This window comes from Hippoglossus stenolepis, chromosome 3 (genome assembly GCF_022539355.2).
Source record: "Hippoglossus stenolepis isolate QCI-W04-F060 chromosome 3, HSTE1.2, whole genome shotgun sequence".
NCBI classification, from domain to species: domain Eukaryota; kingdom Metazoa; phylum Chordata; class Actinopteri; order Pleuronectiformes; family Pleuronectidae; genus Hippoglossus; species Hippoglossus stenolepis.
In genome coordinates this window covers 11085188-11099072 of record NC_061485.1, presented here as the reverse complement: position 1 = coordinate 11099072, position 13885 = coordinate 11085188, and the positions used below count along the sequence as shown (strand labels likewise).

Here is a 13885-nt window from a genome sequence, read left to right as displayed (position 1 = left end):
GCTGGGTGTTTGAGAGCATCCTAATTATTTAGCCATCGGGCAGACTTGAGTCATGCCACTTTATTATGTTGTCTTTCTTATTTTTAGTGTGGGTACGTTTTCAGGGTGTGGCACAGGACTTTGTCTTGGGTCTGCTACCCACTTACTGAGAAAGTGGGCAGCAAAATTTGAAGCACCCTCCTGGGGAGCCACTGAAGAGTAGCTCTAGGCTAGTTAGCCATATGGTTAGGCTGATAGGGTTTGGGATGCCTCAGCACTGCACCTTGGTTGTGATCTCTTCTGCAATAACTCACTTTTCATGTCACGTAATAATAGGCATATATAAAAATAATTTGTCATAGATCATGGACCACGGCGATGAGACAAATGAGTTGCAGTTTCAGTTTGAAATACTACAGAAACAACAGGAGAAAAAAAAGCTGGATAGGAAAAAAGCAAAAGAAGCACATAAGCTTAATGTCAATGTTACACAGGATGATTCGGATCAGTTGAAGGAAGACAGTCCGGCAGACAACCTGCCGGCAAACGACAGGTGAGTCTTACAAAGGCTGATTTAAATGTAGTTTATCTCAATAGCTGCATAAATCTCCTTGACACTTTACTGTGCAATTGCTTAAGGTTTGGAATCTTGATCTTGGTTTTCAACTTTATTTACCCTCTTATAGACTTGTGCAGAATGACAGTCAGAATTTGCTTGAGCAGCTGAGAGAGCTACAAGATGTAAATGGTCGTCTCTTCAAACTTCTCGAAGAAAAGGATTTTGAAATGAAATACCTGAAGAAGAAAAGAGAAGAGGAACGCCTGGCTTTAGCATGTAGGTGTAAATAGTAATAACATAAACCTGCATTCACTTTGCACGCACAGAGATTGTTAGCATTGTGTCACCCTGTCTTCATCATCCACTCCTCCCTTCAGGCACATCAGACTTGGCTGGAGACACAGCAGCCACCAAGATTATTGAGCTGTCCAAGAAGAACCGAGGGCTGAGTGCTGAGGTCGAGCAAGAAAAGATAAAGTCAAAGCAAAACAGCAACAAAATCAAAGAGCTTGAGAAAGAGGTAACAAAGTTGTCATTTAACTTGATTTGTTGGTGGATGATGTGATTTATCACAGATAAAATAAGTGAATGAACAGTTGTAATGTTCTGCTCCTTTCTATAGCTGCGGTCTGCGTTGGTGCACGTTCCCCCTGGCCAAACAACTAAATCCCAGTTTTTTGGTGACTGTGAGGTAATTATTGAAGTTTTTGCAGTGGAAATTTACATAATGCATTTTGTGTCTTCCTAACTGTAAATGTTGGCAACTCAATCTGACTCATGTTTCTCAAAAGCAGGGAAATCCAGCAGTGAAATCTCTGCAGGAAAAATTAGCTGCATCCCAGCTGAAAGTGGCTGAATACCGAAACCAGATTCAAGCCGTCAAACAGGAGTTAAAAGTTGCTCAAAAGGTACAATGTTTATTTATTAAAACTGCTCGAGTGGAATATCATATATTTATACATTTAATAATCTGTGACCTCTTTCATCTGAACTATGTCCTGCTACTATTGCTGCAGGTTTTAATCAGTGAGGTTGGAGAGCAAGTCAACTTTCAGCAATTACTGAGCTCCCCGAGCAGCTTTAGAGGTCGCGCTCAACAGGTTCTGGCTCTTCAGATGAGGGTAAGATAGAAATTCTATTATATTTTTAATGGTGATGTGCTTCTCAAATTTAAAGGTTCAGTGTGTAGTATTTAGTGACACCTAGTGGTGAAGGTACATGTTGCAGCTGAACACCCCTCACCTCACCCTCCCCTAAAAAACATAAAAGAGAATCTGTGGTAGCCTTCAGTTGTCATAAAAACTCAAAAGGTGTTTAGTATGTCCAGGTTGGACGACTGTAAAAAACATGGCAGCCTCCGTAGAGAGGACCCTCTCCCGATGTAAATATAAAGTATTTAATTATAAAGGACCCATTCTAGGGTAAAGAAAACAACAATTCGTACAATTTAGGTGAAACTCACAAGTGAAAACATCACTAGTATTATTTTATATAAAACTTATACTTGTGCTAGATTCGAACAGGCCGTCTCCTGATGATTATTTGCATGAATGTAAAGCACACTACATTTCAACTGTAACGTTAGGGGACGTTCAAAGTTTAGCTTCCAGAGGATTTTTTTTGACATGCTGACAAAGAGATTTCCGAAAGAGAAATAAAACCCTCCATTTGTGAAATGTCAGCTTCCCTCATTTAGTTCATTTTAAACAAAGACAATTTTAGACTTGATTTATGTGAGTGACAGCAGCTTTATTAGTCCCATATGTGTTCACTTAGTGCTTCACTGAGTGTGTCTGTGTGTGCGTGTGTAGATCCCTTTCACCTTAATCTTACACACTGGACCTTGTGCAACAGGTGCGGGACCTCGAGCAGCAGCTGAAGCGGTCGACTCGGCAGCAACAGCCAAGTGTCCAGACAGAGGAAAGGTGTCTGGGCACAGGGGTCCCTCTAAAAACCAGTCCTCAGCAGAGGAACCTCAGCTACATCCGCAAAATCGAGAATGAGAAGCAGAAGGAGTTTGAGGTGTGTATACATGTCGTTAATGGTATTTAATGATTTGAAATATGATTTTGTTAATGCACGAAGGCCCTGCTCTATTGTACAGAGGATCTTGGTGGAACATGAGGACCTCCAGAAAGAAAACGCAGATTTGAAGAAAATGCTGGAAGCCTCAAAAGCCAGGAATAAAATTCTGTCTGCTGAAATGAAAACTCTGAAGGACCAAGTTTCCACCCTGCTGATGAAGGGTAAACATGATGATGAGCTGGTGGATTCTTTGCTGGTAAGGAATTAGATCAAATAAAAATATCTGCAGTAACTTTTATACAAATAACATTTATGTATAGTTGCGTACAAATGTAGTACTTCTTCATTTTACAATAGCTGTTTTGAGAGCATTTTTAACCACATTTTCAATTAGCATAAAATCACTTTACAATATGGGATTTATTCTGAAGGTTTTGAAAGGTTTTCATTTGCCCAACTGATCATGGACAAGACAAGCATTCAGATCGCTGAAGCAGGAGTTATAAGGTTTCTATGTAAACACAGAAATACTTCATGTATTAAGTGTGGTTAGTTCTGGTTGGTTTAAAGGATCTTCTCTGATGCTTTACCACGTTTTTCTCTACAATACCTTCTTGTTATCTCATCTCCCTCTGGCAGAAGACGCAGGCCCAGATGCAGGAGGTGCTCAGCAAACAGCAGAGCGATCAGCTCCAGCAGAACGATGAGCTCCAGCAGAACGATCAGCTCCAGCAGAGCCAGCAGAGCCAGCAGAACAGTGAACTTGCGGTGCAGAACGCTCACCTGAAGAATCTTCAAAAGGTTGCTGCTGAGGAAGAAGCGATCCAAAAATTACGACAAATCCAAGTGCTTCCCCTTGAGGTGAAAAAATAAATTGTAGTCAAAAATGTTTTGAGTTGAAATGAAAGTTAAACTAATGCTTGGTCATTCGCTCAAATGCAGTGTTTTTATGCTGTTTCTTAAGATTCAAAAATATTGTGTTGAAAATCTGTCGAGGCGTTAAATATGTGTTAATAAGTGTTTACAACTGTTACAGGAAGAGAGCAAGGAAGCTGCAATCCAGCCTCCAGACAATTTGCCCTTCAAGCTTCTGCCCTGAAGAGGGCGACATTAACATGAGAATAACATCTTCATGGTATGTATGCTAATAGTAGTCGTGCTAATTGATAATCAGAGGATGAAAATTCTCTTGATTTTACTTTTATCTGAAACTAATTTCTTCTGTTTCTTCTTTTTTCCAGTTCACTGTAAAAATGTGTCCATAAACTGGTGCTGCCTGCTGTGAAAAGTATTTTAGAATTCAAGTAAATGCAAAGCTGCTTTACACCGTTCCTTATACAAACCTATACTACTACTTATTTACTCTGTAGTGAATTAATTAAAATCCTAAATAAAGTGTTGCTGTTGAGTCCTCCTGTCGTCAGGGGTCCACTTTCTTAAAAATGTCCTCACTGTTCAGCCGGTGTAAGCGCTCTCATGCCTCAGTGTAGTGAATATATACATATATATATATATTTATGAAGGTTTATTTCATTCATCGACCAAAACAATGCAACACTCTCAAATCTTGAATGAAAAGGAGCAGAAAGAAGAATAACCTTATGTGATCTGCCTCTCTTTCACATTAATTAAAAAACCAAATAATTCAATATAATGAAAAGATAAAATTCATATATACTTTTGGCTTATTGTTGTGCTGGACACAACTTTGTTTTGTTTTGTATTATCACTCAATTTATCCATGTCAGTCGTACACGGTGCTGAAACACACATCTCGGTGAAACATGGCCTCTAAATCCGTGACTTTGCAGCTTTTATGCCTCTTGTGGCAGCAGCAGTGGCTACACGTCATCTTCCAGCAAGAACCTTTTCATTTTTTACCTTTGTAACTGCAGTCTGTGTGTGACTGAAAGAATATTTATTTCAATATAATAAAATGTCAGTTGTTTCGTCTGCTGCTCTATTCCCGGAGATGGTGGTTGTTTTGCAGCAGTTCACAGAATGTTTCAGTGGTGGAGCCTCGCAGCATTTCCTCAAACCTACTTTGAAAAGCTTTGTAATGCACAAAAGGGTCGGTATTGCCAAGTGAAAAAAAAACATGAAATCTTTGTAATATTGCTTTTCATATTTTCTTTTCACTTGGCAATTCTGGTCCTTAATTGAACTTAATTTAAACCAATGGCTGAGGTAGTGTGCTGCTTCTCTTCTGCACTGTTTGTTCCAGGACCCAGTGGGAGATTGGCAGGTCCTCATTGGACTGAGCCAGAAAGTGCTACAAGACAAAAATAACAGCATTTATGACGTGATGAAGAAAGCCTTTATGCTCAGGGTAACAAAAAGCAGCTTGTGTTGAATACCTCCTGGATGAGGCGATCAATGCAGCGGTAATGAGAGCAATCATCATCAGGTAGTGCATCAGCCAGGGCCTCTCAGCCTGTGCTCAGGCTCATAAAGAAACAAAGGTCAGCCACGTATAGATCTGGGTCAGACTGTATATATAACACCTCATGTGCATGACACTCAAAGATGTTTCATGAAGGGATCTTCTTTTCTACACTTCCTGTATTTAGTTTAGATAAAGCTGGACATTTACATTTATTTTTCCATTATCGCGTCAGAGTAAATTACATTTTCTTAATCCCAAAGCTTCTGATCTTATTACTTATTACAACTCCCTCAGATGTCATCCAGGTTGCCATGGCAGTTAAACTGGATGTGTGTGTGTGTGTGTGTGTGTGTGACCTTTCCAGTATAAACACTGACTTTGTCAGGACCAGTAGCCCTCATGGGGACCAAAACTCAGTCGTTATGAGGCAAAACGTAATTTTTAGGGTCCTGGTTAAAGTTAGGGGTATAACGTGAATTGTGGTTAGGTTATGGTTAGGGTTAGGGATGAATTGGTCATGGGTAAGGTCAGGGATAAGGTTTTTTCGTTAGGCTGTCCACAATGAATAGAAGTCAAAGCAAAGTCCTGATAAGGAAGCTGCGCAAACCTGTGTGTGTGTGTGTGTGTGTGTGTGTGTGTGTGTGTGTGTGTGTGTGTGTGTGTGTGTGTGTGTGTGTGTGTGTGTGTGTGTGTGTGTGTGTGTGTGTGTGTGTGTGTGTGTGTGTGATAAAGCGGATTGTCTCCCATTAGGCTCCGTGATGAGGCACATCTGTTGTCTCATCCAGTATTGGAGAAGTGACCAATTATTACACACACACACACACACACACTCAGTGACGCACTAAGTGAACACATATGGGACTAATAAAGCTGCTGTCACTCACATAAATCAAGTCTAAAATTGTCTTTGTGTAAAATGAACTAAATGAGGGAAGCTGACATTTCACAAATGGAGGGTTTTATTTCTCTTTCGGAAATCTCTTTGTCAGCATGTCAAATAAGAACCTCTGTTAGCAAAACCTTGAACGTCCCCTAACGTTACTGTTGAAATATAGTGTGCTTTACATTCATGCAAATAATCATCAGGAGACGGCATGTTTGAATCTAGCATAAGTAAAAGTTTTATAGGGTCCCGATAATAATATTTGAGATAAGAAAAAAAATGAAATATCAACCTGAAAATTTAATTTACACACATTCCCTTAAACGTGATTTTAGACATTACATTTGCAAAATGACTATTTAAACAAAACTAAAGATCCACAGCATCATTCTAAACGCCCAAAGCTGATACTTCACTCATGAACGAATCAGTCATTTTATTGTAAACCCTGAGGTGTTAGAGGATATTATCAATATATAAAATTAGCGCTGGAGAAAAATATTAAAAAACAAATCAATATGTCTCTTTAATTCATGCTTTGTGTTTGCCATGTTTTTCTGCTCCCAAAGCGTTTTTAGGTTAATTACTCTGTTGCCTGAGATCAATAAAGATTTGCTTTCTAATCGGTTTATGTTGACTCATCATTAAGTGGTTAATAGGTGTCATCTGCCTACGTGCAGCATGGACCAGTGGTCAAAAGGAACTGGTGGATCTGAGTCCATTTGCAGGGATTTATCTGTTTAATAACAGCGAGAGTTGTGTTGGACGACCCTGAGGGCCACATAATAACACACTCTGTCATCACTAATGCCCTGATCCTACTAAATGGACCTGGTTAAGTCTCATATTAGGGACTTGTTCTTCCTCCATCCTGTTCCCCTTTGTACAGTAGCATACTTCTTCAGCTCTCCTGGGAGTTTCCAGCCTGAGAGCATAGGGTGTATATAAGCTCCAGCAAGGATGTTACCACCATTGAAGTTAGCCAGGAGCACCGCGCACAGAGGACAACTAACCCCGACCAGGACGAGTCCTTCCTCTGTTCTCCAGGAGCTGCTGAAGTCAACAGGTGTGAATCGGACGACTGAAATCTTCTGCTTTTCTCATCAGCCTTCATCTGACCTCCTCCTGTCCAGACTACGACCATGGACGCAGCTGCAGTGGTGACTCTTCTGGCTCTGCTGGTGGCGATGGCTGGCGTCAGTCAGGCTCTTCACATCCAGGGTGGTGTGGACAAAAATGACATCCTGCCAAGCAGCTCAGAGGAGAACATGGCCGACCGCCTGTTGGGGCTGGTGAGACAACACACCACTCACAATCTTTGACTTTTAAGACCTCAGCTCACCGATTTACCTGCGGCAAGGCAATTACAATAACAACATTTATGCTGATTTTCTACCGCATGATTCAATTTGCCAAAATAATTTTGGCATCTACGAATAAAAATCTAATTTTGAAACCGATTAGAGTGAATGAAAAATTACATTTCATTTAGCTGACGCTTTTATCCAAAGTGACTTACACTAAGTGCATTCAACCATGAGGGTACAAACCCAGAACAACAAGAATCAAGAAAATACAATTTTCTTCAAGAAAGCCAAACTACAAAGTGCTATAGGTAAGTGCCATATACGTGCTACTAAATTTTTTGTTTAAACTTTTTTTTTGTTATTTCTTTTATTTTTTATTCAAGGTATAGTCGGAAGAGAAGTGATTTTAGTTTGCGGCGGAAGATGTATCGACTTTCTGCTGTCCTGAGGTCATTGGGGAGCTCGTTCCACCATTTAGGAGCCAGGACAGCAAACAGTCGTGAATTTGTTGAGTGTTTAGCTCGCAGTGAGGGAGCAACAAGCCGATTGGCAGATGCAGAGCGGAGTGAACGGGCTGTAAGGTTTGACCATGACCTGGATGTAGACTGGACCCGATCCGTTCGCAGCACGGTACGCAAGTACTAGTGTTTTGAAACGGATGCGGGCAGCCACTGGTAACCAGTGAAGGGAGCGGAGGAGCGGAGTAGTGTGAGTGATCTGAGCATGAAACAATCTGAGCATATAGCCAGTAGTCATTCCAACAATTTCAGATAAGTTGTCAATTCATTTTAGCTGTTTTATCAACCGTGTGTGAAATACACATTAACATATTCTGAGGTGAAGAGACAGTCAGAGCAGGATAGAAAGGTTCCTAAAAGCACAGGAATCACATCTTTATTAAAAAAAAAGTGTTTTCCTTTCTGCGACAGACAGATCTGGGTTTATTTTGCCTAAAGATAAAGGTGGATGGATATTTGGATGAGCCTAGATAGATATGTACATCTCAAGGTCCCCTGTCACAGCAGCACACAGTGACTGGAATTGCAACCCCCAGGGTTTTTGTTGCAGCCCAGATAAGAGCCCAAGTAGAGCTTTTAAAGTTCCCAAGATGTGTTTATGGTTTTTTTATTCAAAAGCAGAAAGAATCTTTTTGATACTAGGCTTTGTATTTCTCTCTCTGTGTGTGTGTGTGTGTGTGTGTGTGTGTGTGTGTGTGTGTGTGTGTGTGTGTGTGTGTGTGTGTGTGTGTGTGTGTGTGTGTACGTTCCATACAGGAGAGTGAAAACACAGATAGCAGCTTTGACGATCGCCTGCTGACCTCGGTGCTCAGAGCTCTGCTGCTCAGACCTCAGAGAGAAACCAGGAACTCAGTCCTGCATCAGCCACAGAGGTCAGTGACGCATGGCAGAGTCGGTATCGATCACACACAAAAACATGCACACAGAGAATTAATGTAAGTTAAAAGCAGCAAAAAGGGAATAGTAAAGTAAAGGCGACAATACAATATTAACACAAAGAACTGTAAAATATAGAAATATGTGCAATGTAAACTGAATATAAACAGTATTGCACACGAACAAAGAAAAAGCTGCAAACATTCACTTTTTAAAAGCCGCAACATTTTTCTGGTAATTTGGTTTAAACATATTTAAATAATGAATCCATTATCAAAATAGTTATAAATTATATTTCTCTCACCCAACTAGTCGTAATCGTTGCAGCTGAAGTGGAAAATCCATTTACTCATTCACAAGATATATGAATTTTAGAATCACCACCATGAACCCGTTTTTAACATGATGTGCCTCAGCTGTCCATTAGTGAAAGTGGCTGAGGAGCCATTAGCCTGTGACAGCAAAGATCAGATGAGGTCTTTGACCTGAAATGTGGGTCTCAACCTCCAGGGTTTCAACGTTTTACTGAAACTGTTGCCTGTAATTTTGTGTCACCTTTAAACTATAATGTTACAGCCATTCCTGTTAAATGCAGTTTGGAACAAGTGACTTCTCTATGTATTAGTCAAATTGTATCCCCACGCCTATCCCACCCTACCTTCCTTCATGAAATTTAAATATCTCACATCAGTCCCTGCTCATGTTAATCTTCTCTGCAGGTTCGGCCGTGATTCCAGAGGGCAGGTGGTGATGGACGACCAAATACACACTCGTAACTGGGACGCCGCGGCTCCCGGTCAGATCTGGAGTATGGCCGTCCCCCAGAGATTTGGCAAGAAGTAATCTCCCTGTCAGATGTGCACATCACCGTCCTGGTACGAGGCAGAGAGACGGGCAAATGTGGATTGACTAAATTTGAATGAATGAATCTGATTTCAATTAAAAACTCCTCATTAGGCCGGACTTCAGACCCGACACTCCCACTCAAATTGACGGGAGCTTTATTCACACAGTTTTCTTTTCTTTTGATTTCCGACACCTCAAAGCATGTTAACTATAGTGCCTGTTAAAGTTCTCTGAGCAGACCTTATTATTCCTGACCTGAATGTTAGCAAGAACCCAGAGTTTTGCTGTAAATTGATCGCTATCTCGTTGTTATTCTTTTGTTCTCTGATCAAATAAAAGAGCTTTGAATTTGGAAAAGCTAAATGTACGCATGTGTGTGTTCATTGTGAATATTGCACAAAGGATCTTTCTCACAAACATTTCAAAGGCTAAATGCTGAAATGTTATGGAATTGCTTCTTCGATTGACATGTGCAGGGGGCATGATAGAAATGAAATATTAATTTCAAATTACAGAAGCTGGCTAACAATTATGTTCATAGCCAATTAAATAAATAGTCCATAAATGCCAGAAAATTGTAAAAAAGGGAAAATCACCAAATCCTCACATTTAAGAAGCTCTTATCAACAAGTATTTCAAATAATTAACGAATCAATCAGTACGTTCAATAGTAATTCCGATTATAAAAAAGTCAATGTCTTGACATAAATGAAAACTGCATTGTAATTTTAACACTAATTGCAAACAAGCTTACAGCATCGGTACATGGTGAAGAACGTCTGTTAGACCACATACAAAATGTCATCAGAGTCAGTTAAGGACACAGAATGAAAGATATGTATTCAGATATATGAATAATAGCTTTTTTTTAATATATATATCACAGAACAGTTACTTACTACACAGACCACAGAGAGAAGGATCATGTCTCAGGACCTGATATCAAATTTGTTTTATCCAGCTATCGTCTATTTAATGTAAAGTGAAGCCTGATTTTATATATTTTCAGCGGAGCATTGGCTGCTTGTCTGTGTGTGTCCTTGTGTGTGTGTGTGTGTGTGTGTGCGTGTGTAAGTGCGTGTGTAAGTGCGTGTGTGTGTGTGTGGTGGATTTACAGGCCACCTGGGGAAGCAGCATGCAATCATCTTCAGCACTAATTAAAACACAGAAACATGCAATTACTCCACGTTTCCGCAGCCAATTAGTGGGAAGGACAGCACATCGATCCCTCTTAGGAAGAGTCCTTCACCAGCCCGACCTCCCGCCCCCCCTCTGAACACAGGCTGAAGAATAACCAGTGCTGATTGGAGACTTTTGACATTTATTTACTTTAGTCACTACTGTACGTCAGCGTGGTCTGTTTCGACCGGGTTTAATCAAGGTGCATTGTTACAGCATGTGAGTCACAGGTATATATTTATTGCTTTTTCTTTCACACTGTCAATTTAAGACAAAAATAGAGATAATGTGCACATTAAAGGAGACTGTGGCAGTGGACCTTGCCACGGGGCTCTCACCACAACAACCAGAGACGAACCATTCGGACTTCAACATATTTATTCGATCACAGACACACAGGAACAAACATAAATAAACTTTAACTAAAGGCGACTAGCTTTGCAGCTCAGTCTCTTCTGGTCTCTTCCTAAGTCGGCCAGGGTCCCGTGTGTCTCTCGAGTGTCTGAGTTCCAGAGTGATCTCCTGAGGCAGCTCCGATGCTGCCTCTTAAGCACGAGGACCAATCCGCTAACAGCTCTCACCTGCGCTGATTGATCCTCTGTGGTGCAGGTGAGGGTGCTCTCCCAGCCCCCTCACCTCCACAGAGACATATTGTTTTCATATTCAGGTTCATAATTTTAATTTGTGTTATTCCCTGAAAAGGTTTACATGCTCTAATGATCAGAAACTGTCCATGGCTGCAGTTTCTCTTATTTCAGCCTCTGCTTCTGTTCGGTTTATTGGCGGCGGGCAACCGACATCAAGGTGCATTATCGCCATGACCCTCTTTAAGCCCCACCTCCCTGTAAAGCCCACCCTGCTCTGATTGGCCAGCATGAGTAGTCGTGCATTATGTAACTTTGGGACATTGTGATGTCATCACGGTACCCCTTAAGTATCGGCCAGACCACTGACGCTGCGTTTTAGGAGCAAAGGGTGCAGCGTTTTCTGTGTGGGGGGGGGCTTTTTAACTTTGCACAACTTTAATATTCACCTATACAACACACTAGAGGAAAAATAACCTGAAAAAGCATCATGTTTCTCCTTTAACTTTACATGAACTGAACTTACAGATGTGGTGATACATAACCTTTCTATCCATATCTCACTGACAAGGTCACTTGGTCATCACCTTGAAAGGCAGCCATGTTTGAACCAGCAGAGAGGAAGGTCCATTACTGGTCACAAACATGATTCAGCACAATTTGTCACACACAAGAGAATTTAATGACTAAAGTGTAAAAAGAAAATACAAAGCAATGTCAAGGGTAAACTGCAGAGCTACTCTCCTGCATGACTAAAAAGCACCAAGTGGTGATTTGCTCACCTCATAAAGTGCGAGATTAATTTCAACATTAAGCACAGTATGATCATCCTTTAAAAAAAAAAAAGAAATTAACAGTTTACTTTCTGGCTTTTTAAAAAATGTGTCCTACTAAGAGACCATACCAGCGATTTTTATACAGAGGCCCTGAGGTGCAAAGCACAACAACAGTCAATTCAGATTTTAATTAAGACTGGTCAGTGGTACAATGGTATGTGGTAGGATTATACAGTTAACGATTTTTTAAGGACATAATTCGTAAACAGCTCTCGAGACAGAAACAAGCTTTCTATTACCATCGTTCTTTCATTCTCGGCTACAAGAAGAAGAAAATGTCTTTTGTGTGGGGAGGATTTGTGTGCAGCTCTCGCAGAGCAAAATAATAACTAGGTTAAAAAAGGAAAAAGGTTTCGGATGTTGTTTTCATTTATTTATATACATGAATATATAGGGAGGGAGTTGTTAAGTCGCTTGTGAGGGAATAAAAATGTACCTTTTTGAAAGCTCTCTCTAAGTCTTTTTCAGCCCATCCAGGGACTATAAAATGAGGAGTTGTAGGCAAAATAAAAACTGCTTCTCAATTTACTATAAAAGGTACAAATTTAGGGAAGTGACTTAGTGGTTAGGAGTGTGTGGCTTGTAAGCGCTTCATCCTTGATTCTGTTCCTGGTGGGGACCTTTGTAGCTTTTCTGATATTTCCTGTTTGTCTCAGTCTGAGATTTAGCAAAAAATGTAACCTGCAAAATAAATAGTCAAAAAATGTACAGCCCTCCATGTGCTCACGTAGTCATGGTCAAGGGGAACGAGCCTTTTACACCAGGTCTTGGGAGGAACAACTTCAAATGTTAGCATCTGACTGAATTGTAGTCGAGCTGCATTGTGGGCAATGTAGGTGCCATACAGGAGCGTTTCAAGGGACTTTGGGAGCCCCGGGCAAAAGGGACCTGGGGGCCGTACATTGAGCCAAACCACCACATGTGCAGACCCTTGTTTTAGTATGACAACTCTGATGAAACGCGGAAAGTATGGTCAACCCTTCAGGGGGTTCTTACAAAGTGTTACTGTGGACTAATGCCATTCAGCAGTTCTTGAGGGACCCCTCTCAGCTCGGGGCCCCAGGCCTACCCCAGTCACAGCACCCCTGATGCCAGGTTTTGACAAAGCACAAGAGCGTGTTCAATAAAAAAAGATGGTGATGATGACAAAGTGCAACAGAGTATTGGCATAAGTACTCTACTCTCAAATCCTTTGGTGATATCGATGTTTTTTTATCAAATAAATATATTCCTCAGAATGATAATGTCTGGATAAAAAATGGTCTTTCCTAAAATGAACCGCATATGTAACAAAACAGATGTCCTGTGTTTCTCTGCTGGTGTCGGGTATCAGGGCCCAGTAGACGAGGGTTGGGGGGACACTCAGGCTGAAGACGATCAATAAAGATTGAGCTGGCCCGGCGGCAGCGAGGACAGCCTCGGTCAGACGTGAACAAAGCTCAGATTAGCACTTCAAGGCTTTATCTTAAGTTTGGGTTGTAAAACGTGTCCTTCTGTGGCCTCTGTATTTGATGAAATAAACTGAGGAGATCTGGGTGAAGTTGTTGTTACTCATCATTAAACATGGCAACACATTTAGCGGAATTACTTGAATATTCTCAGGTTTACAACCACACAACGTGCATCTAAATACAACTGAGGTGTGAGAGGTGTGACTCATTCTCAGTGAGAAATAGTTTTTACTTATGCATGTGTAGGAAGGTGATATAAAAATAGTTTCTCTTCAAGCAGAAACCAGATGATGCGAGAGAGAGAGAGAGAGAGAGAGAGAGAGAGAGAGAGAGAGAGAGAGAGAGAGAGAGTATGTCTTTATCATCCTCACTTGCCCATCTGTGCAGGCACTGCCGCAGAACAGCCCTGATCTCAGACATCCAATACCGACAGGAAGAAACATGAAGAGAGGGTGG

The 13885-nt window shown here is 40.9% G+C and overlaps 2 protein-coding genes across 2 annotated transcripts; both read left to right on the top strand.

Annotated features, from left to right (window-relative positions):
• The first annotated feature begins 344 nt into the window (after positions 1 to 344).
• Positions 345 to 3662, top strand: LOC118105096 (coiled-coil domain-containing protein 13-like). The gene is made up of 10 exons (XM_035152516.2): positions 345 to 532; positions 666 to 814; positions 916 to 1058; positions 1161 to 1241; positions 1333 to 1446; positions 1555 to 1659; positions 2393 to 2560; positions 2643 to 2819; positions 3203 to 3424; positions 3600 to 3662. Exons 1-10 carry the CDS (start codon positions 345 to 347, stop codon positions 3660 to 3662), a joined length of 1410 nt encoding a protein of 469 aa, XP_035008407.2.
• Positions 3663 to 6974: 3312 nt separating this feature from the next.
• On the top strand, positions 6975 to 9613 carry npffl (neuropeptide FF-amide peptide precursor like). The gene is made up of 3 exons (XM_035152741.1): positions 6975 to 7124; positions 8414 to 8529; positions 9253 to 9613. Exons 1-3 carry the CDS (start codon positions 6975 to 6977, stop codon positions 9374 to 9376), a joined length of 390 nt encoding a protein of 129 aa, XP_035008632.1. The 3' UTR covers positions 9377 to 9613.
• Positions 9614 to 13885: the final 4272 nt, after the last annotated feature.